We start from the raw sequence: 25242 nt of genomic DNA, 5'->3' as shown, positions 1-25242 counted from the left end.
TCATCACAAAATGCAAAGTCTCGTGGAAGCCTGAGCATTGTCCATTATTCAAGCATGGTTTCCAGTTGTAGAGACACAAATTCATGTAAAAACACATCTTTTTTCTCTCTCTCTCTCAATTCTAGATAACGGTTCTTTTCCAAAGCCATGGCTTGGAATTCCTGCTGAGTCTTGGGAATGCATAACTCTTCCAGGAAGGCTGTTTGGGGTCATGATTCCAATGAGCCCTGCCACTGGACACATGAGGAAAGTAAAATCCAGACAGGCCAAGACTTCTGGATGACTCAGATTCAGGGCTGGGATGAAGTCTGCATCCCCTTCCTCTTTGCCCTGGGTTTCCACCCTACTGATGGCTTTTAGATGCACCTGGAGTTAATGCCACTGTAGTTCCCTGTAGACCTGCCCAGGGGCACAGCAAGTCAATTCTGAACTGACTTTGTGGGCCATCTGGGGAGTGTACCCTTGTGCCCAGGTTGCTTGACTCCTGTTCAGAGAAATCTACCATCTACATTGGGAAGCAGCAGTTAATCAATTGAGGATATCTGAAGCCTGAGAAACACACACAGCCTGTGCTACTCAAGTTTCTCAGTGGGTGAAAGTTCAGGCAGTACACTCCCCACATCACATGACTCCTTCCAGCAACTGACAAATGCAATGTGGAGATTTTCTTCTATCACTGAACCATGTACCTCCCATTAAAGGAAACTGCACAAGGGTCTACAGAACAGCAAAATATATTAAGAGATGATGTGGTACAAATTAACAGAAAGATCAAAATCACAGAAATAAAGCCTAAACAAATCCTTTTCATTTCTTAAAGGGAAGCACAAAGCTTAAGAGTTCCAAGAAGCCAGGATTTTGAGATTTAAAAAAATCAGTGGCCAGGCAAAGTGGTTCATACCTGTAAATCCCATAACTTTGGGAGACCAAGGCAGGAGAGTCACTTGAGCCTAGGAGTTTCAAGACCAGCCTGCCCAATATGGCAAAATCCTGTTTCTACTGAAAATACAAAAATTTGCTGAGCATGGTGGCAGGTGCCTGTAATCCCAGCTACTCAGGAGGCTGAGGCAGGAGGATTGCTTGAACCCTGCTGAGGCAGAGGCTGCATTGAGCTGAGATGGTGCCACTGCACTCCAGCCTGGGTGACAGAGTGACCATGTTCCCCCATTCCCAATCCCCCAAAAAAGAAAAAGAAAAGCAAGTAAATAAACAAACACCTATAGATAAAGGGGCATATTTTAAGCTAATACTCACTTTGTCTACACCAGCACTCAAAATGTAATTCCCCTTTTTATTCCATTTCAAAGCAAAGATGGGTCCTTTATGTTGGCCTAAGGTGCTGGCCAAGTTACCTGTTAGTAAAAACAAACATGTTGATTTTGTTGCCATGGTCTGTTCACTCAAGGGTTATATATGGCAGCTCCTCTTACCTGACCCCTGCACGAGGGGTGCAGGACTTACCGTTTTCTGTCCATATTCTTGCAAAACCATCATATGAACCCGTCGCCAATAGTGTTCCATCACTCTGAGGGCCAGAAAGAGACACAAACCCACAAAAACAGCTTAGGAGTGGGAGCACTGAAGAAGCTCAGCCTCTCTCAGGATCCCAAGTCCAGAAAGTTCTTCAGGCAATAGTCAGTGCCATGCAGTGTTAGCGCACACTGCTCTTAAATCAAAAATGCGGCATGAAGACCAAGGAGACGGAGGAGCAATGAAAACACAATGAAACCATTCACCACTTTGTGTTCTCTATCGAGTGACAGAACTAAAAACACCATGATGAAAGTTATCATAAGACTTTGCAGAAAATAAAAAGCAGTAACTGTGGGCATCCCACGTGTCAATGCATATAACACCTGTTGCTGAAATCCCAAGCACCTCATGTCTCTCCAGGAGAACTACCTTGTAGCTCCCAGCCTATTTCCCCACCATGAGACCACAGGCTCATTTTGCTAACACACGTTCACAATGCAAAGATATGGCTACCAAACAACCAGCTCACTGTCTGCCTGACATGGCCTTATTAAGAGCTCTTAGAAGCCAAGACCACCTCTATGGCTAGCCCCCCAAGTTGGGCCTGAGTACATGGAACCACCTGCCTCTTAAGTCTGCACACGTTCCATCACTGCAGCCCATGCCTGGCTGGCAGATTTTACTGATTTCAAAGTGCCCAGAGGGTGGAAGATGCTTACGTTCCAGTCCAGTGAGGTGACATCTTTGTTACTCGGGACATCGTGGCCCCCTTCTCGTATACAGTGCCGTAACACGAGCTGGGTGGAGGCCCTGCTGCCATTCTCATTCAGGTTCCATATCCTTGCAGTTGAGTCTCCTGATCTGCAGAATAAAAACACAGGAGCCTCTGGCATTTGGTTCAAATGGGATGAGAACTCACTGCCACTTACTCTCTAGCCAGGTAATATCGTCGGCATGTGCTCTTCTGTCTTTTTCATACCAGTGGATCCCTGTTTCCCTCCTTGTCATCTTTGCATTTGGTAAATTTAACTGCCTAACTTCACCCCACCGAGAAAATGACTTGGAACTAAGGCTTCTTCACAATACGAGACACGTACAGCAGTGGTTGAAAGAGCCGCCCATTCCTTGGTCTGCCCACACTGGGGTAAGAAGGGTAGTGCATGTTCCTTAAGGCAGAACTCTGGGAAAGGCAAGCAGCTTGCATCTCCCTGACCCCAGAGCATCCCCATCCTGACTTCCTTACCCAGAAGCTAGCAAATCACTGACAGGGTTCCAGGCACAAATGAACACCTCGGACTCGTGGCCCCGAAGGACTGTGGCTTTGTTGGGTGGAATTTCAACATCCCCGTCTATTTCCATTGGCTTTGAATGATTATCTGTCATAGGAAACACAAAGAGACATGTGGCTTACCAATAAAAGAGGAATGCATTTAAAGGGCACTTTTGTTTCCAGAAACACCTTGTTACTAAGTAACACTACCTCTAACGAGTCTAAATTGTGGCTTTTGTGCAATTTAGCAAATATATCAGGTTTCTTTATAATTTCACAGTCTCTAAACCTCATTGAGAAATAAAAACAGAGAATTTGACCAGGTGTGGTAGCTCACACCCATAATCCCAATGCTTTGGAAAGTCAACGATGGTAAACTGCTTGAGGCCAGGAGTTCAACACCAACACAGGCAATTTTGCGGGACCACATTTCTACAAAAAAATTGCAAGATTACCCAGGCACAGTGGCATAGGCCTGTAGCCCCAGCTACTCAGGAGGCTGACATGGGAGGACTGATTGAGCCCAGGAGTTAGAGGCTACAGTGAGGTATAATTATGCCATGGAACTCAGCCTAGGAGATAGAGCAAGACCCTGTCTCTAAACCGCCTCCCCAAAACAATTAGTTACTCTTTGTAAGTGAGGCCAGCAAATTTTAGCTCATGGACAAAATCTAGCCACCAGCTGCTTTTGCATAAATAAAGTGTGACTGGCACATAGTCACTCTGCATGTTGTGATATTGCCTGTGGATACTGTTAAGAGTTAAATTGTGTCTCTGTAAAATTTATATCTTGAAGCAATTTGTATCTTGAAGCCCTAATTTCTAGGACCTTAGAATAAAGCTATATTTGGAGATAGGGCCTTCAAAAAGGTTAAGTAGAGTAAAATGAGGTCACTACAGTCAACCCAAATGCAATGCAACTGCTATTCTCATGAAAAGAGAGGATTAGGATACAGACACCCACAGAGGTATGACCACGTGCAGACATAGGGAGAAGACATCATCCATAAGCCAAGGAGAGAGCCCTGAGAAAGGAACCATCCCCGCCTTCACCTTGATCTCAGACCTCCAGCCTCCAAAATCATGACAGCAAATTCTTAAACTGCCTGGTCTGTAGCCTTTTGTTAAGGCAGCCTGAGATGACTCTCACAGCTGCTTTTGTACTATGACAGAATTCAGCAGCTGTGACAGACTGCATGACCCTCAAAGCCTGAGACATTTACTGTCTGTCCCTGTACAGAGAGTTTGCTACCCCCAGTTTATGTTCATGAGAAAGCAGCAATATAGCCTGATGATCAAACAATTAGCAATGGTTAACAGTTTTCCGATATGGCAAGGAATTAATCATGCTTTGTTATGTCTTCATCAAGGCATTTTGACTGAAAACTCGGGAAGATGCAATGTGATCTTAGGTTGGTTACCTCCCACTGAGGAAGGGGTATTTTCTACATTGAAAAAATAAAAAAATCTCTTGCCATTCTGCTTGGCTCAAGAACCGTAATAAAAAAAAATGTTATATAACAGTGAAACTCTTCAGTGTTGGTGACTCCTTCATGCTCTGAAGGTGGCACCTGGCAGGAAGAGAGGAAAAATATCTTTCCCCATATAATTGTCCAGGGCAATGACAAGAGGGCAATTGGTGTACTAGGTAGCTATGCAGTAGTTGGCGTCCTGAACTCAGGGCGGGCACAGCTGTCAGAGGCTGCACTCTTATCAAAATGCAGTCTTCAAAAACTCCTGCCTCAATAGGCCAGGCTGTGGCTCACACACAGGGTGCAAGGTCTCATAAGGTGGTCATGGTGGATATTCTAGAATTTCAGCCAGGGTGGACTAGTCAGGACTGGCCACATGCACAGGGGAAACAAAGCCAGGCTCTCAGTTTAGTGCACTGATTTAGTGCTCTCGCTTAGTGCACTGACATAGTCTAGAGAGAAGGTTGCAGGCAGAAGCAGTGAGCACTTTTCCAATGCCTATAGTTGGGAGTTGACCTCTGGAGGTATAGACCAGGTAAGCAGCCCATCTGGAGCAGGGGTCAGTGGGACGGCTCATGTTCTGGGCAGGGCACATTTATGTCTCAGCACTGTGGATTCCAAGCATGGATCCCAGAAACAGGGCCTCCTTTGTCTCGGCTCTAGTTGTTTTTTTTTTTTGACATGGAGTTTCGATCTTGCTGCCCAGGCTGGAGTGCAATGGCACGATCTCAGCTCATTGCAACCTCCACCTCCCGGGTTTAAGCGATTCTCCTGCCTCAGCCTCCTGAGTAGCTGGGATTACAGGTATGCAACACCACACCCAGCTGGTTTTTGTATTTTTAGTAGAGACGCGGTTTCTCCATGTTGCTCAGGCTGGTCTCGAACTCCCAACCTCAGGTGATCTGCCCGCCTCGGCCTCCCAAAGTGCTGGGATTACAGGCATGAGCCACTGCACCTGGTCTGCTCTACTTTTAAATAGTTTTTCTGAGAGTTAGCTGATAGAAGGTGCAGCATGTCTGAGCAATTTTTATGCTATGACTATTCAACTGCTAAAAAAGAAATTAAAATTCCAATACCTGCCTTCATAGGATGCCAAGCATCTCTGAGGGGCTGCCGCTAAGAAGGCTGAGTGGACACTGGTCTATAAACTGACCAGGAATGCTCAACTGAACACTGCCTTTCTTTGATCTTACGTACAGTGGTTTCTACAGAGGCTCACAAATCACACCTCCTCGTCTACAGGAATCAGACAAATACCATCTAATAACCATGTGTACAAGGGTGGCTGGGGATGACCAGTACCAGCTGGAAGTTTCCTGCATTTTTGATAAAACAAGACATTTCATTAGAATGTATGTTTCCGTGGCATCATTTGTGCATGTAGGAAGTTCCCACTGGTAAATGCCATCATTCTTTCCAAATGTCCCCTGTCTTCAAACCCCTAGTCCATGGGTTCAAGTGCTGTTTTCTTACTGGAGCCACTTTCATAACAGTCCTTTGAAAATTTTCTTTTTAGAGACAGGGTCTGTGCTCTGTTGCCCAGGCTACAGTGCAGTGTCATGCCTTGAAGGCTCACTCCAGCCTTAACCTCCCCAGCTAAAGTAATCCTCCTGCGTAAGCCTCCTGAGTAGTTGGGACTACAGACATATGCTGCTACACCCAGGTAATTTTAAAAATTTTTTGTACTTGAGCCTCCCAAAGCTGTGCGATTACATGCATGAGCCACAGCTCCTGTCCCATATCATAATTCTCAGTCCAAGCAGAACCACCAGGCCTTCAAATTGAAGAAGCCAGCCCTGGGAGTGCCATAGGGTAATAGTTTTGGGCTCCTGGGTAGGTTCATTTATGATGGAGACAACCTTAAATGCCACAGTCAGGAAAACCATCCTGTAAAGTGGCCACTTTTCTCACAAGCAGCAGGAAAAAAACAGTTCTTTTTACTTTTAATTTTTTGAGACAGTGTCTTGCTCTGTTGGACAGGCTGGAGTGCAGTGGTGCTAACTCAGTTCACTGTAGCCTCCACCTCCTGAGCTTAAGTGATCCTCCTTGCTCAGCCTCCTGAGTAGCTGTGACTACATGCATGTGCCACCCCACCTGGCTGATTTCTGTATTTTCTGTAAAGTCGAGGTCTTGCTCTCTTGCCCAGTCTGCTCTTGAACTCCTAGATTCAATCAGTCCTCCTCCTTTGGCAAGAGCCAAAGTGCTGGGATTATAGGCAAGAGCCACCACATCTGGCCAAAACAACAGTTATTAGCTGGGCAAGGTGGCTGACACCAGTAATTTCAGCAGTTTGGGAGGCCGAGGCAGGCATATCACCTGAGGTCAGGAGTTCAAGACCAGCCTGACCAAAATGGTGAAACCCTGTCTCTACTAAAAATACACAATTAGCTGGGTGTGGTGGTGCGTGCCTGTAGCCCCCGCTACTCAGGGAAGTTGAAGCAGGAGAATCACTCAATCCTGAAAGGCGGAGGCTGCAGTGAGCAGAGATCACACCACTGCATTGCAGCCTGGGTGACAGAGTAAGACTCTATCTCAACAACAACAACAACAACAAGAGTTCTTGAGGATTAAAGTAAAACTGGACTTCAGGTCTGGCCTCAGACTGCTGAGACACGACAGTGGTAGACAGCACAGGTTGCCTTGCTGCAATACAAGGGCACTCTGCCAAGGGAACAGTAGAAACACTACAGGTAGCCCTAGGCCCAGGAAATAGAGCAGAAGGCCTATCATGCAGGAAGGTGTCCATTGGAGGAGGAGTGCCAGTGGTGGGCCCCAGGTGATATCCCTGTCAGTGTGAAGAACTACATGCAGGTCCTAACGAAACAAAAGCCATCTGCCTGCAACTGGCCAACTTGGTTGAAGACATGTATGTGTCTCTACTCTGTCCACAGCCAGGGTTAACATGGACTCCATACTGGAGTTTCTTAAGTTTTTTTAAAAATTGGTGCAGAATAAAACTGAACATCAGGTCTGGCCTCAGACTTAACAATGATGGAGAGGACAGGCTGCCTCGCTGTATTAAAACTTTCTTCCTTAATAGACATCAACTTCAGAAAGTTCATGAATACAAATTACTTTCTGTGATGTAAGACTGTTGTATTGGTCCATTCTCACACTGCTAATAAAAACATAGCCAAGACTGAGTAATTTATAAAGGAAAGACGTTTAATGGACTCATGGTTCTACATGGCTGGGGAGTCATAGTCATGGCGGAAGGCAAAGAATGAGCAAAGGTATGCCTTACATGGTGGCAGGCAAGAGAGCTTGTGCAGGGGAACTCTCATTTATAAAACTTTCAGATCTCATGAGACTTTTTCACTACTACAAGAATAGTAGGGGGGAGCTGCCCCCCATGATTCAATCATCTACACCTGGTCGTGCCCTTGACACATGGGAACTAGAAATTTGGGTGGGGATGCAGCCAATTCAAGGTGAGATTTGGGTTGGGATGCAGTCAAACAACCATATCTATTATGAAAACAACTACAGCCATTTTCTTAATTTTGAAAATCTGAGGGTTGTGCCCCATGTCACTGGATAGTTAATAAATGACCTGTAAATACAAGCTGAGTATTCTCTTACTCTCCTTTTCGTACCCCACAATCATGGACCTTATAAATAAAAAACCAGAAGATCTTTTCATTTTACCCAAACAGACAGCTTTTATGTCACACTGTTCAATAGAAGAGATATTAATAGTCTAGGAGAGCTTTCATTAAATGCTAGATCTGATTCTCCAGTCAGAGAGGCACTTTAAGAATTTGTTCACTGGGGCACACATGTGTACACACACACCCTCACCCACAAGTGCACCATGCATGCAACATATGCATGCTCTGAACTTACATGCATGCTGAAGCGGCTTCTCTACAGGGTTATAGAGCAGTAGTATTTCCAAGTGGAGCAGGTTCTCTGGGTAGAAATTCAGACTCACTGACTGACTTGCCATGTACTCGCTGGCAATCACCTAATAGGGAATGATGTCCTGGGCTTTTGCAAAGGCCAAATAAGCTCATGCTCAGTTTTTTGGGGCCCAATGCCCTCAGCAGGAACACTGAGCTCAATGATTATACCACAATTTGGCCAAAAACACTCAACATGGAGTGCTGGAGGCTGAGACTAAATGTGTCCATGAATTAAACAGTTTTTTATGATGGGCAATAACCATGTGTTATAGCAGAGTTCTCAGATTGGCAGTGCACACAATTTCCTGACATTGAAGATGAAAATAAAGAAAATCAGGTTGAAGGGTTGTGATGGAAAACTCGAACAGGAAGCTCTTCTGGCTAGATCAAAAGCAAACAATAAAAAGCAGCTACTAAGAAATTTATGGCAGGTAGGTTTTTAAGAAGGCATTTGCATTGGCCCAGATTTAAAAGAAAACAATGAACCCAGAGAGGCCCACCAAACCTCCAGAGCCCGCGCACTCACTGATTGCATGTGCTCCATTCACTATGGCCTCTTGGTTCTTTGGAGGATTTTGCTGGGAAACAGTAGCTGGGGTTACAGTTGCCACCTTTGCCATTGCTGATGCCTCTGTGGCTGCTGCACTTGCTTGCTGCTGAGTGAGCTTCTCCCCAAACGCCTGCTGCCGCATCTGCACCACATCAGGAATCACAGCATCTATCAGGGACAGGGACTCTATAGGGCGGCTGTCGAACACTGTTCCATCCTGGGGAAGCAAGCCAAGCAACAGCCATCAATTCACACGGGTGAGGGCTCTGGGAATGGTCTCTACTCTCTGGGCAGGAGAGATACAGGGACGTGGAGCGTAAATAGCTGGCTCCCAGCAGCCAGGGGTGAGGGGGAAGCAGCATAGACCCTGTTAGCTATAAGTTCTAAATTTTTTTTCAAAGAATCAATGTCAGTATATTCAATTCTTTACCTTCACTTTTAAACTTAACTTCCTCATAAAGCAACCTTTTTCAATTACCTGCTCCACCCGAACTCATTACAATTACCTACTCCACCCTGACTCATTCTGGTTACCTGCTCCACCCTGACTCATTCTGATTACCTACTCCACTCTGACTCATTCCGCTTACCTGCTCTGCCATAACCATTTTTCCTGCCAAACCACTCACCCCGTCACTCTCTTGAAATTAACCAATTGGAGTTAGTTTAGCCTGTGTGGTCTAACCCTAGCCAATAGGGGAATGACACAGCAGGAGGGGCCACGTGCGTCAGGGATAAGAACCCCTTCCCCTCCCTTGTCCAAGTGTGCGCTCACCATTGCTCCATCTGTAAGGGCTCACCCTTCTATGGAAGTAACTTGCCTTGCTGAGAATTAAAAAGAATATTTTATATTCGAATGCTATTTCCTTTGTGGCACTGAAACTTTATATATAACAATTTGGGGGCTCGTCCAGGATTACATTCCCCACCAGGGACTGTCTCTGGTTCTCTCTTGTGAGAAGGCACACCCCGCCACTTGTCCTCAGGGGTGAAAAATCAGAACCCACCCAGTGTGAGGAATAACCCGAGCTCTTAGCAACAGGGGAAAAATAAAAAATAAAAAACTGGACAGCAACCTAGCTTAAAGGATCCTCACATTCTGTGGTGATGACTCTGTGCACAGACCAGGGAAGGAAAAGCTGGGGAGCCAGCGAAGTATTTCTTTGGTGGTGGGGACCACGATAAGGAAGCCACAGGAGGTTCAGTGAAGTACTCCTTGGTCAGGGTGGCTTAGAGGTTAAAAAGAGGTGAGACATCCCCACTGTGGCAGACTGAACCTCACACACATCTCCAGTAGTAGAAAACGCAAGACATTTCCAGTGGGGAAACTAAGCCTCTGCCCAAAACGCAAGAAATTTCCAGTGGGGAAACTGAGCCTCACCCCAAACCCAAGAAATTTCCAGTGGAGGAAACTGAGCCTCACCCCAAAAGGCAAGAAATTTCCAGTGGTGGAAATTGAGCCTCACCCCAAAAAGTGAGAATTTTCCAGTAATGGACATTGAACCTTAAACCTGACCCCAAAACCATCAAGATGGGAAATACCCCAAGCAAGACAGGGAGCAAGAAAGATAAAGATGGTAACAAAGATATCCCCCCCAGATAGCTCCCTAGGTCTCATGCTAAAACACTGAAAAGATGATGAAAGAACTAAACATAGAAAAAGCAACAAATGATAAAACATGGCTCTTTTATTTGGACTCAGTGACCCATCCTCAATGCCTTAATTTTCTGGCCAAAGTCTGAGTCAAACAAGGATGTAATGTGTCAGTTTCTAATCTGATATGTTAAAGCTAAAAGTCCATTGTGTTTCAAGAAGCAGGCTATGCCCTTTGTTGGAGGCAAGGACTTGCCCTCCTGTTTCCCTTAACAACAAGTAGGGAAGAACCTAATCTGGCACCTCAAAATGAAAGTCAGAGGAGCCGGCTCTCATGCCTAAAGATTCCAGCGCATGGGATCCCCTAGTCTATGTTCTCCCATTCAGTGTCCCCAATCTTTCCCCTCACACAGCCACTGCCTCCTCAGATCCCATTCCAAATTCCCCCTCTACTCATGTTAGCCCTCCTCTTTATAACCCTGACTCTTGGGAATTACCATCCCACCACACTGTTCTCTCCCAACCTAAATACCCCTTCTAAAATGACTCCAGCATAAGGTAGAACAATGTAAAAAAGATATTCAGAATTTTCCATTTCCCTCCGTACCTAAGAGGTCAGCTTGGACCCTCTTCCCTTTGAAAGAGGTATCACAAGGAGCAGGGGGCACTGCCTTCGTAAATGCTTCCCTAATAAGTTCAGAAGTTCAGAATTTTAAAAAGGAGCTTAAACTGCTACTAGATGAGCCTTACGGAGTGGCAGACCAAATTGAACAATTCTTAGAACCTCAGTTATACATTTGGGTCCAGTTAATATCCATCTTGGGCATTCTCCTTTCAGGGGAGAAAGAGTAGCTCCATTCCCCCCCGTCCCTCCCCTAGAGGAAGGAGGAGGGGGAGAACAGCAGCATAAGCAGCTGGTAGAGGCACGGAAAGAACAGCAAACACAGAAAGAGAGAGAGAGAGACAGAGAGAGAAAGAGGGAGTCAAAGAGAGAGAAAGAGAGACAAAAAGTCAAAGAGAGAAAGAGACAGATAGAAGTAGTAAAGAGAAAACAGTGAACCCTATACTTTTAAAAGTCAGGGTAAATTTAAAACCGGTAATTGATAATTGAAGGTATTCTCTGTGACCCTGTAACACTCTAACCCGATTTTGTTGTCAGTATAAACAAGGGCATAGCCCAAAAGCACTCAGGCCACTGAAAACCCATAGCTTTCCTAATCAAAAATCCTTAACCCAGTAAACCCCGAATGGCCCAAATGCATTCAATCTGTAGTGGCACAGTGCTTTGCTAATACAAGAAGGTAGAAAAATAACTTTTAGAGGAAACCTCATTGTGAGCACACCTTACCAGTTCAGAACTATCCTAAGTTCAAAAAAAAAAAAAAAAAAAAAAAGCAAAAGGTAGCTTACTAACTCAAAAATCTTAAAGTATGGGGCTATTCTGTTAGAAAAAGATCATTTAACATTAACCACTGATAATTCCTTTAACCCAGCAGGTTTCCTAACAGGTTATCTAAATCTTAATTAATTACCATAGAAAGGTCCAACCAGACCTAGGAGGAACTCCCTTCAAAGTCAGGATAATAGATGGTTCCTCCCATATATCATCTATAGATGATAGACGGAAAAAGTATTCACTAAGTGATAAGGAAACTTTTTTTTTTTTTTTGAGACGGAGTCTCGCTCTGTGGCCCAGGCTGGAGTGCAGCGGCCAGATCTCAGCTCACTGCAAGCTCCACCTCCCGGGTTTACGCCATTCTCCTGCCTCAGCCTCCTGAGTAGCTGGCACTACAGGCACCCACCACCTCACCTGGCTAGTTTTTTGTATTTTTTTAGTAGAGATGGGGTTTCACCGTGTTCGTCAGGATGGTCTCAATCTTCTGACCTCATGATCCGCCTGTCTCAGCCTCCCAAAGTGCTGGGATTACAGGCTTGAGCCACTGCGCCCGGCCATGTAACTCTTGTAGAAGCAGAGTTAGGAAAACTGCCTAATAGGTCCCCTCAAACATGAGCTGTTTGCACTCAGGCAAGCCTTAAAGTAGTTACAGAACTAGGAAGAAACCATCTATGCCAATTCTAAGTTAATTTGGACTAAATCTCTTATTAATAGCAAAGGATAATTGAAATCGCAAGCTTACAAGGTTTTCAATGAAAGTAAATTTTGCTAAAAGTTAGCAGTGTAACATGTATTATGCTAACTTCTAATCTTGTGACCTGGGGCAGTCTAGTCCACAGACATGAGGAAAGTTCGCTTTGGAAAAGAATGGTTATCATCTTTGAGAGAGGGAAAAAAAAAAAAAAAAAAAAGGGTGGGGGGAGAATGGGAGAATTCATGTAAAATGGAATGTTATATAGCAAATTCTTGTCCTAAAATAAATTTTAACTGGTTGTTTAAAGAAAGGGATGTTTGCAACAAGTCAGAAAGTTGAGGCATGTCAAACAATTGTCTGTGAAAATTGTGGGGGGAAAAAGTTATAAAAGGGAATTTATGCAGGAAATGTTATATAATTTAAAAGCAATTAGGCCTCCTAAATGTGAAACTATAGAAGAAGCAGTTTATGTGCAAAGTATATAAGGAAAGTAAAATATACCTTTGTAAAAGGATTATAAGGATGCACAAGAATGTGGATTTTTACCTACATTGAAAGGTTAAAAAATACATATTTTGTTTTAAAGGTTTAAAAGTTTTGAAACGTTAATTGTACAGAAAATTATGTGTGTAAAGATATTGGATAAAGTTAAAGGGGTGTCATCCAGTGTTTCTGTGAAATGGACATTAAAATAAAAGCACAACAGGTTTTTCTTAAAGCATCAACCTGCTCTTTAAGAAAAATTATGAAGGGTTAAAAAGACTCTATAAAAATCTTACCTTATGGTCAGACATTAAAAATTGAATATGCCTACAAGGTCTTATTAAAACTAAGTTTAACATTAATAACACACTAATATAAAGGTGAAATTTAGCTTATCTGGTATAAAAATCATACAGGAAGCACTGTCAAATATGGTGCTTGCTTTCTTTGGTCTAAAAACGAGTAAAAATAGGTGCTAAAGGAAATTTCTCAATAAGATGGCACCAGGGACTACAAAGCCCACTGCTGATGTCCCCAGATTTAAAACAAAAGGTCAGTTTCTTCAAAATTACATACTTGGTTTATCTTCCACTTTCCTTTCCCTGAAAACTAAAGTCTTTTAGCACAGGTACCACTCCTAGAATTTCCGGTAAACCAGCATCAGCCTGAGGATCACCTTCTCATCAAAGGGTGACAAGAAAGGAAACACGAGCCAGCCTAGGAAGGACCCTACCTTGTGCTGCTAACCACCGAGTTCATACAGCGCAAGGGGGAGGGACTCATCACCACCAAGACAGCACCACCCCCTCCAGAGTCGTAAGCGATAGTCCCAGGGGAAAACTCTACCAAACTAAAGCTAAGAAAAATTTAACTCTTTTCATCTATTCTATTTCTCTTTCTTCTTTCCTTGCTCTATTGCTGACCATCTAGTTATTAACACAACCTAGTCAATTTCACCTCAAACCACTGCATTTAATGCTTGCCTTGTTATGCCCTTGGGGATTTGCCAAGTCAAAGACAGCTCTCTACTTCAGGAAAGTACCTACGTCCCTCCTGACTCTCCTCAGACTAGGCATTAGTAAACTAGGACCATTTAATCCAGGGAGATTTTCATAAAGACTCCAGTGTCAACCAGGGGTCTTGCTCCCCAGTGCAGAGCCTTTATGCCATAGTTGGTCCAATATTCTGTGGACCGCTAAAGAGCAAGAATGGACTGCCCCAACTGGTTTTTGTAATTTCCTAAAAACCATACATGCATTTTACTAGAGGGACAGCACTCCCTGCTAACTGGCAGGTAAACCAGTGTAATTCTATACAGGTTACTATCTCAAACCCTCAAAGTTCTTCCCCATTCCTAAGCCTGTTCCCTTCTTTAAGTTGGTTTTATGGTATACGGGCTGTGATTTCAAGGACAAACCCTGTTAGATTCTTTGAAATGCATTTCTTTGATCCCCCACCGCCTGTACCTTCTTCTAAGCCTTCTTCCAAAACCTCTCACAATGGAAGAATTGTTCCTCCTCCATCTAATGACAAGACCAAGATGGCTATCATAAAATTTAAAGACTTAAAACAAACTTTGACAATTAAGACAGGATGTCAAGATGCAAGTGTCTGGTTGGAATGGATCAAATATTCCGTCCACACATTAAAAGAAAGCAGATGTTATGCTTGTGTGCACGGCAGGCCAGGGGCCCAGACTGTCCCCTTTCCACTAGGATGGTCCTTCAGTCGACCAGGCATGGGCTGTATAGTAGCTCTTTTCCAGGATTCTACAGCCTGGGGTAACAAGTCACACCAAGGTCAGTCTCTGCTATATCCTGAAGTTTGGCACCCTGTGGGTCAGCCCCCAAGGGCCATCCAGCCTCCATCTCCCAACACTAAGTTACTTCATGTCTCTCAAACAGGGAGAAAACTTATTGTTCCTTGGAGACCTGAAGGGATGCAGTGAGCTTAAGAATTTTCAAGAGCTTACCAATCAGTCAGCCCTTGTTCATACCCAAGTAGATGCATGGTGGTATTGTGGTGGACTTTTATGTGTGGTGGTATTGTGGTGGACCTTTACTGGATACTCTGCTGAGTAACTGGAATGGCACTTGTGCTTTAGTCCAGCTGGCTATCCCTTTCACCCTGGCATTTCATCAACCAGAGGAAGGAAAAATAAGACATTGTAAAGTGAGAGAACACCCTTATGCATCCTTCAACTCTCACGTATATTTAGACACAATTAGAGTCCCACAAGGAATACCAGTCAATTTAAAGCCCAAAATCAAATAGCTGCAGGATTTGAGTCAACATTTTGGTAAGTGACAATTAATAAAAATGAAAACTGGATATACTACCTCTACTACAACCAACAGTGATTTATTAACTATGCTAGAGATACTGTTAAATGATTAGCTGAGCAATTTGGGGCTATGTGCCAGATGGCTTGGGAAAATAGAATAGCCTTCGACATGGTATTAACAGAAAGAGGAGTTTGCATCATGATTAAAACTCAATGTTGCACCTTCATCTCAAACAACACTACCCCTGATGGAAGTATAACAAAGGCATTAGGCCGGGCACGGTGGCTCAAGCCTGTAATCCCAGCACTTTGGGAGGCCGAGACGGGCGGATCACGAGGTCAGGAGATCGAGACCATCCTGGCTAACCCGGTGAAACCCCGTCTCTACTAAAAAATACAAAAAACTAGCCGGGCGAGGTGGCGGGCGCCTGTAATCCCAGCTACTCGGGAGGCTGAGGCAGGAGAATGGCGTAAACCCGGGAGGCGGAGCTTGCAGTGAGCTGAGATCCGGCCACTGCATTCCAGCCTGGGCGACAGAGTGAGACTCCGTCTCAAAAAAAAAAAAAAAAAAAAAAAAGGAGTAATAGCCTCAATTCTTACGGCAATTCCCTCACAGCTGAAATGGGTGTACTTATTCTTGTCAGGTGTTGTGTCATACCATGCATCCATGGGTTGGTGCAGAGGCTCACAGAAACAGCACTTACTAAAACCTCCCTTAACTATCCTCCACCTTACCCAGAGAAGCTTCTTCTTTTGGAAAATTAAGCAAAACAACTAAGCCAAGACATGTTTAAAGAAAAAGTCAGAGAAGAAAAAGCTGTAAGGAAATACAAGGGGAGGGGTTGTTAGACGTGAGTTCTAAATTTCTTTTCAAAGAATCAACATGTCAGTAGGTTCAATTCTTTACCTTCTACTTTTAAACTTAACTTCCTCATAAAGCAATCTTTTTCAATTACCTGCTCTATCCTGACTCATTTCAATCACCTGCTCCACCCTGACTCATTCTGATTACCTGCTCTGTCATAATCATTTTCCCCGCCAAATCACTTACCTGTCATTCTCGCCTCTGTGGTCTAACCCTAGCTAATAGAGGAACCACACAGCAGGAGGGGCCACATGAGTCAGGGATAAAAACCCCTTCCCCTTCCTTGTCGGGTGTGCACTCACCATTACTCCATCTGTAATTTGGATGTAATTTGGGTGTAAGGGTACACCCTTCTATAGAAGTAAGTTGTCTTTCTGAGAATTAAAAAGAAAATTTTAAATTTGAGTGTTATTTCTTTTGTGGCACTGAAACTTTATACATAACAACCTGGAGCCCAGGAACCTGGGGTGAACAATTCCATGGTGGGCAAGGGGCAGGGAACATGGCAACTGTTGTTAAGAACCACGTGTGACCACTTTTTTGGGTGTCAAACCCAGTTGCAGCATTCTGGACAAAAAGGCCATTTATTCTTGACAAACTGTGGTATCCCTGATGCAGTGATTCTCAATGGAGGGTGACTGTGCCTCCTTAGGAGATATTAGGCAATGTCTGGAGACACTTTTGGTTGTCACAACTAAGAGAGGAGGAATGCTTCTGGAACCTGGTGGGTGGAGCCCGGGGATGCTGCTGAACACCTACAGTGCCCAGGACAGCCCCACTACAGAGACTCAACCAGTCCTGAGTGCTGCCGTGGAGAATACTGAGTGCTGCAGTGGAGTGCTGCAGTGGAGAAGCCCTGTCCAGGTGCTATCGTGAGTGTGCAAAATCTCTGCAAATGACCATCCATTAATACAGGAGGCTAATGCTTCAGAAGCAGAGCCCAAATGAGATGCCCACACCATTGAGGCCTGGATTGGAAGTCCATCTGTCCATGAGATTTAATAAAATAGGCACCTGCTGCTACTTGAAATGACTAATTGGGTTCAGGGTTAGACTAACTAGAGTCCTGACACAATTAACAACATTATTTTGTTCTGATTCATTTTTTTTTTTTTTAACATTCTTTGATTCTCTGATTTCCATCTACTGGAAAAAACTTTCCACACACATTTAAAAATACAGGAGGAAGTTCTTTCCTTGTGAAGCATGCCAAATATTCAAATCACATGAAACTCAATATGCCTTGGGGTAGTGTCTGGTGCATACGCAAAGATGTTTTTATACATCCTAAAGTTGAACAACCTCGGAAACGAGGAAAAATTGAAAGGCTCGTATTTCAGCTTAAGAACTAAGCAAAACATCACCCCAGATGATTTCTGATTACAAGACACTATTTGAAATAAGGGAAGCAATACAACCTATATAAACAACTAGCAGCATCACCTCTTCAGGCAACCTTGGCCCCTGATTCTGACCATGGAGTGGACAATGGTGACTGGTCAAGACACTTTCATATCCCCCTCCTCCTTCATATGTGCTCACTCAAATGAAAAAGCACATCACAAAATGCCGTAACTGTCCAAGACAGTAAAAACACGTCCTGTTTTTAAACTCCAAGAGCACACTGTCTCTCTCTCTCTCTTTCTCTCTCTCTTTCTTTAGAGGCAGGGTCTTGCTCTGTCACCCAAGTTGCTGTGCAGTGGCATGATCACAGCTCACTGCAACCTCAAACTCCTGGCCTGAAGCAATCCTCCCACCTTGGCCTCCTAAAGTGTAGGGATTATAAATATGAGTCACCTCCCCTGGCCTGACACATTTTTTTAATGACTAGAAACCATTGTGACAAATGGGATGGTGTTTCATTGGCCCTCAGAGTGCTGGAATCTGGAGTGCCAAGGAAAGGAAGCTATGAAGGCTTCTCAATAGAGGATAGGCAGAAGGCAATGAGCAGAGGAAAATGGAGTCACAGCACCCTGAGACCTGAGATCTTGCTGGCCTCAAGCATGTGTCCTCCTAGAGAGGTAGGAAAATAGGGTGTGCATGCAGAGAACATAAGGTTGATTGACACTTCAGCTATGACAAGAAATTTCCTCTCCATAGGGTGTATACCAAGTAAATGACTTTGTAACTTTACTTCATCCTCTCCATTAACACAGGGTGTACACCAATGGAATCCTCTAGGGGGTATTTAAACTGTCAAAAATTCTGTAATGGGGGCCTTCAGACCTTATGCTCTCAGGGCCTCTCCCAAACTGTGGAGTGTAATTTCATTTTCAATAAATCCCTTCATTCCTTCCTTGCTTTGTTTGTGCATCTTATCCAATTTTTTCTTCAAGATGCCAAGAACCTGGACACACTCCATCAATAATATATTTTGGTGAGCCAGCCAGGAGAAACGCCAGGAGAAGGTAGCCCCAAAGTTTGGGATTTATGTTTCTCCTTTTCCTTTCTGCTCCATACAGGAGAATATTTCTCTCTCTCTTTTCCCTTCCAACTCTGAACCCTTGGGCAGCAGTGCCTAAACATGGAAGCAAATGCAGGTTTCTGGCTCTGCCAGTGAAACTAAAGGGTTTCCATGTGAAGAAGCCTGACTGTCACTGCTGATTTGCTTAAGAAACCAGGGTCTTTTTTGTTTTCTTCCCCCTCTTTCCTTTTTGGTCTTTCAGTGGCTGTTTCCTAGTAGCTCCTTGAAGATTGAGGGCAACTGGCTGGGGTCACTCCCTGATAGTGACCCGCAGAACGAAAGGGAAGTTATAACTGCCCTGCCCAGAAGGGAGATGGACTTTTTTAAAAAAATATTTTCTGGGTGTGGTCCCTGATCCCTACCTTCCGCATGGCTCAGAGAGAACTCACATGTGTTTCTGGTGACTTAAACCTTCTTTTCTTATGCTAAATTCTTTTCTTCCCCTATTCAACTGGCTAAGGACAAAATAAACCCACCCAATCTTCAGTTCCTATCATTAAAGTTCATGGAATGGCAAGCATGGGAAAGTGTAATAAGGATGTTAAAAGGTGTGGATTACACCTAGGTACCAAAGGAATGCTCATAGTAGGCTCTGGAGGGAAAGCAAACAAAGTGGCACTGGTACCCACCTAAGGTCAGAGAAATCTCACACTCTTAAGACTGGGCCCCACACGAAGACACTGCAGGATATCCTGCAGACCTTAACCTGTCCAAAGGGGACACTCTTGGCAGAGGTTCTAAGGTCTAGTCATAAGCCCTCCTTAGAATTTTCTCTCACAGTTGCAATGCTGCTTGTTTAGAAAATAATTCAGAATCTGAATTTTGGTGTCAAGTGAGAAAGCAGGATGGCGTTGCATGTATCAAGGCTTTTGTGCTGCTGTTGTAAGCAGGGGGCCTGGTTAACATGTGATGCCTCCTTTGGTATTCTTTGGACCCAGTGCTCTTTGGAATCTGGGAGGTTTGGACTTTAAAAATCAAACTGCCACAGAGACTGCTTTACCAGAAATTTTGGTGCACAGCCTTCACTGGATTATCTATGTTAAAAGTAAAGTAGAGGCTCCTCTTCAAACACTCTCCTCCCCATCTAACTAGGAATAAATAGTAACTTCTCTTAGAAGCAAAATTTATTCAAAGACATGCGCTAACATTGTTCTTAACTATCTGCTAGCTGTGATAAAGAAATCAATGTACTTTATGTTCTTAGCTCACACAGTTTAGCCTAAATATTTTTCCTGGCATGCTTATACTGGTCCAAGCAAGCATTAGGTCATAGTCTGTTCCTCTTCCCTACTTAAAAGTGTTTTTACCTTTCTCAACATTCCACTAGTTACTTCCTCCTTCCTTTGTTCTCCTCTACCTTTGCCTCTTTTAAAAAGTTCTAAGTTGCTAGCCAATCAGGTCAAATACAGAATGTGAGGTCCCATTCCAGGCAGTGGAAACCAGACACGGCAGTAAGGTGGACGCATCAGGTGATAAATGACCCTGTTTCCTTTGTTCAGTGTACTCTCGTGGCAAAACTGCTGGCAAATGTACCCTTTCTGCAAAAAGTTAAAAAATGGGCCTTACTGAGGAAATCAAATTTATGTTTAAGTGTTGTTTCTTTATGGCACTGGGGAACAAGCATTACAAACATCTATTGGGGCAAAGAAAAACCAGCAAGCTTCTATTGCTATCTCATGGCCAAGGTTCTAAGGGATTGGATCTTTGTTTATGTGTGTGTATCCATATCTAGATGTCTTTATTTGTATGTGCACTCATTGTTATATGTAGTGTTTACCAAATTGATTTGTAAGTAAAAGAAAACTCATAAATTAAGTCTAGTCAATTTTTAAGTTCATGTGACTTACAAGTGTAACTAGCTTTAAAATTATTGGTGGAATAAAAAGAGAAATGCCTTCAGAATTGTCAGCATACATTTTGTCCAAATTTTATGTTGTCTTTGCAACCTGTGACCTGGAAGACCCAAGCCCTCTCCCTGCTTCAAGGTGTCATCCTGCCTTTGTGGACCAAACCAATGTTCATTTTACATATGTTGATTAATGTCTCACATCTCCCTTGTTTAATAAAAATTATGTACAGTGAATAGGATAATTGTTTTAGGTAAACTTTTAATGTACATTAAAATCTTAAAGTTATTATTGATGTTCCTTTAATATCTGAGTCATTTCCAGTTAAGATAGGGTCATAAAATGTGGAACTGTTCTTATCCATAAATGCTCATAGGTGATAGTTCAGGATTTCTTGCTTTTTAGGGTTTCACTAAAGTTTTAGGTTACTAAGGATAAAAACTCTAATTAACATGTAATTCTGTATACAAAACGTGCCAGAAAGGGTTATGTTACTGGTAGAAAAAATAATCGTTTTGTCTAATTCAGAAGTTATCTAAAAGTTAAGTTCAAATTACAGATTTGAAAAGGTTACTTATGAAACAATGTAGTAAGTAATCATTAAGTAAGGCAGAAAAATGTGGAAAAGGTTGGGTATTTTGGGGTTTTTTTGAGATGCAATTTCGCTCTTCTTGTCCAGGCTGGTGTGCAATGGCGCAATCTTGGCTCACTGCAACTTCTGCCTGCCAGGTTCCACCAATTTTTCTGCTTGAAAATAGCTAGGATTACAGGTGCCTGCCACCCTGCCCAGCTAATTTTTTGCATTTTAGCAGAGACAGAGTTTAACCATGTTGGCCAGGTTAGAACTCCTGACCTCAGGTGATCCACCTGCCTCAGCCACCCCCAGTGTTGGGATTACAGGTAAGAGCCACCACGCCTGGCTGGAAAAGGTTTAAACAATCAAATAATCTTTAAGACATTCTTAGAGACATTTGGTTAATTAATACTTTCATAATTAAACCTTTCAGTCTTGATTACTGGTCACGTAATTAAAGTGAATTTATCAGTTGCACAGGATGCATAATATTAGTGAACTTAAAGATATTAAATTGTGTGTCAGGAATAAAATATTCAATATATGGGTTTTTTAAAAGCCTAGATAACACTGTAGTCTCCAGGGTAAATTGAGTAGGAACATTTAGGTTTGGTTTCCTGTTTGTTTTTGCTTCTAGTTTTCATTCACTTGCTGTCTATTCACTGGCTTTGCTTGAGTGTATGTGTATATGTACGTGTATATATATATCTCTCTCTCCATTATATTTTTTAGTTCCTAGTGGAAAGCTTTTTTTTTTTTGGTTATGTGAATATTTTATTTTCTATGCATTTCTGGCAAGTCATCATTTGTTCCATTTACCTTGAATTTCCAAGCTACCTTTATTGGGCCTGCAGAAATTAATGGAGCACACCAGCTTTCAATCCTTAAACTAACTTTTTGGATTTTAGGCTTCCTGCTACTTTAAGTGGGTTGAGAATACTCTCAACAATGGAATGTAAGTTACATGTTTTTCTCTCTGCCTAATTTCTCCAAAATTTTGAAACTATTTGGGAATATTCTTTTTTATTTTTATTTTATTTTGTTTGAGACAGAGTCTCATGCTTTTTGCCCAGGCTCAGTGCAATGGTGTGATCTCAACTAACTGCAACCTCTGCCTCCGGGGTTCAAGTAATTCTCCTGCCTCAGCCTCCTGAGTAGCTGGGATTACAGGCAGGATTAACTGGTTAAATAAAAGGTAATAGTCACTGTTTATCTCCTCTGGAAGTTTTAATTAATAAAAAAGTTTAATTAATTGGTTTAATAATAATAAAAGCTTAAATCAAATATTTTGTCAGAAAAGTTAAAAAGTGCAATGCCTTGGGCAAGGACTTCATGACTAAAACACCAAAAGAAATGTCAACAAAAGCCAAAATAGACAAATGGGGTCTAATTAAACTAAAGAGTTTCTGCATAGCAAAAGAAACTACCATCAGAGTGAACAGGCAACTTACAGAATGGGAGAAAATTTTTGCAATCCAGCCATCTGACAAAGGGCTAATATGCAGAATCTACAAAGAACTTAAACAAATTTACAAGAAAAAATGAAACAACCCCATCAAAAAATGGTCAAAGGATATGAACAGACACTTTTCAAAAGAAGACATTTATGCAGCCAACAGACACATGAAAAAATACTCATCATCACTCGTCATCAGAGAAATGCAAATCAAAACCACAATGAGATACTATCTCACACCAGTTAGAATGGCAATCATTAAAAAGTCAGGAAACAACAGGTGCTGGAGAGGATGTGGAGAAATAGGAACACTTTTACACTGTTGGTGGGACTGTAAACTAGTTCAACCATCATGGAAGACAGTGTGGCAATTCCTCAAGGATCTAGAACTAGAAATACCATTTGACCCAGCCATCCCATTACTGGATATATTCCCAGAGAATTATAAATCATGCTGCTATAAAGACACATGCAAACATATATTTATTGTGGCACTATTCACAAGAGCAAAGACCTGGAACCAACCCATATGTCAATCAATGATACAATGGATTAAGAAAATGTGGCAAATTATACACTGTGGAATACTATGCAGCCATAAAAAAGGATGAGTTCATGTCATCTGTAGGGACACGGATGAAGCTGGAAACCATCATTCTGAGCAAACTATCCCAAGGACAGAAAACCAAATACCACATGTTCTTAGTCATAAGTGGGACTTAAACAACAAGAACACTTAGACACAGGGCGGGGAACATCACACACCAGGGCCTGTCGTGGGGATGGGGGGTTAGGGGACAGATAGCATTAAGAGAAATACCTAATGTAAATGACGAGTTAATAGGTCCAGCACACTACCATGGCACATGTATACGTATGTCACAAACTTGCACATTGTGCACATGTTCCCTAGAACTTAAAGTATGATTAAAAAAAAAAAAGTGCAGTGCATTTTATTTAATTCATATGACTTGAGTAATCTTTGGGAAATAAAGATGATTTTAAAAGTTATTGGTAAAATATAATTCTCTTCAAAATGTAAATAAATATGTGGTGTAAATTATGTCCAAATATTAGGTTTGCTGAATGCTTTAAGGTTATAAGCTGCTTCTTTCGCTTTTGAGAATTGTTTAACTTGTCTGCTTTCCAGCTAGGTAAGTCCTGGGGACATGTAGAGTTGGCCACACCCCTAGCTATGCTGGAAACAATCAGACCTTATCAACACCTAGTACATAATTAATATAACTTAACAGGTTTTATGTTAAAATTAAATTGCTAAGAATCAACATTGCAACATGCGATTAAGACTACCAGAAACAGTTTTACATGTAAGGTGTGTTAAGAACATAAGAACTTCTTTAAAATTTCTGAGTCATAATTCTGGCAAAATACATAATTTATGGTAATCTGAATTCAAAAATCTAACTTCAGTTTCAATGTCTTTCCTAATGCACGGCTTTTTGGATGGATCAGAGGGCCCCTGAAAACATCCAGAAAAGAGATAACTGGGATTATTTGACATGTTAGGTACATGGGATTGCAAACATGATGTTCAGTCTTTTTTACATTATACTTTTGTGAATAACACTAACATATGTTCCAAAATTGTACTGGGTTTCTAAAATTTTAATGTCTAAGTATGTTTATTATGCTGTTGTTGTAAACCACAGAAATACCCAGATTTCCTTGTATAAAGCAGCTAACTGAAGTAAAACAAAAAATTTATCAAATATCGGCTGGGAGCAGTGGCTCACACCTGTAATCTCAGCACTTTGGGAGGCTGAGACAGGCAGATCATGAGGTCAGGAGGTCAAAACCATCCTGGCTAACATGGTGAAACCTCGACTCTACTAAAAACACAAAAAACTAGCCGGGTGTGGTGGTGGACACCTGTAGTCCCTGCTACTCAGGAGGCTGAGGCAGGAGAATGACGTGAACTCGGGAGGCGGAGCTTGCAGTGAGCTGAGAGCGTGCCACTGCACTCCAGCCTGGGTGACAGAGCAAGACTCTGTTTCAAAAAATTAAAAAAATAAAAAAATTAATCAAATATCAGGAAAATACTTTGTCAGATTTTCATGTTAAAGCAGCTGATACTGAAATTTTTTAAATACACAATTTGAATAAATGCCACAGTCTCAGTTGCATTACCTATGATAACCCAGGTTATCATAAATCAGTGCTATGCACCTAATTTGGAAAAACAACTGGTATTCAAGAGGACACATCTAATGTTAATTAGGCATGGACTCATGAAGAACCAAGAGGATGGCCACCTTGTCCTTCCTGAGTCCTTAAAGTTCTTATTACTAAAAGTTCTGCATGCCATGACTCAGCATGGAAAAGATAAAATAACCCAAATTGAATACATTGGTGTGGTAACTTACAAATTCTTCAGGTACATTTGGTCAGCTTGTGGGCCATTTTATAAAGGGATTTCATTCAATTATTATTTTCAGTGCATGTTCTGGTTGAATAAAAGTTTTCCCATGCAATTGGGCTGATGTTACAACAGCAAATTATTATGCTACAGTGTATTTTCAGCAGGTAAAGAAAGCTTTTTATGGTTTGGATCTTCTGAGACCATCAAAGAAAGACTGTTTTTGCCATCCACACTACAATGTACGTTTTGCACATGCAAAACTAAGAGTACACTTAAAGAACACCCTAGAACTTAAAGTACACTTAAAGAACACTTCTACACTGTTGTGTTAGGGACCTGGGGCTTTGGGCTTATGGTCTTACAACTGAGAAGGGTCCCTCCATGCTCTGGAACTGTACACCCATTGGAACTCTTAAGGTAAAACTAACAGGGAAATTTGTCACAAGAAGAAGATGGTATCCTTGATGTGAACAGCTTTTCCCAAGTTCACAGATTAAGACTTCTACTGTCAAGAAACTCTTATCTTTGAATATTT

At 42.4% G+C, this 25242-nt stretch overlaps 1 protein-coding gene across 17 annotated transcripts in view; it reads right to left on the bottom strand.

Annotated features, from left to right (window-relative positions):
* TBL1Y (transducin beta like 1 Y-linked) overlaps positions 1-25242 on the bottom strand; it is a 225090-nt gene that overhangs the window by 33599 nt on the left and 166249 nt on the right. For 15 of the 17 annotated variants that reach the window (XM_077989713.1, XM_077989715.1, XM_077989710.1 and 12 more), the window contains 5 exon segments: positions 8647-8887; positions 2717-2849; positions 2193-2334; positions 1462-1525; positions 1255-1352 (listed from right to left, as the gene is read on the bottom strand). In XM_077989713.1, coding sequence (XP_077845839.1) covers positions 1255-1352; positions 1462-1525; positions 2193-2334; positions 2717-2849; positions 8647-8887 — 678 coding nt within the window. 17 annotated transcript variants of the gene reach the window in all.

This window comes from Macaca mulatta, chromosome Y (genome assembly GCF_049350105.2).
Source record: "Macaca mulatta isolate MMU2019108-1 chromosome Y, T2T-MMU8v2.0, whole genome shotgun sequence".
Classification (NCBI taxonomy): Eukaryota; Metazoa; Chordata; class Mammalia; order Primates; family Cercopithecidae; genus Macaca; species Macaca mulatta.
Note: the sequence above shows the minus strand (reverse complement) of the source record. Positions and strands in the feature narration are given on the sequence as shown.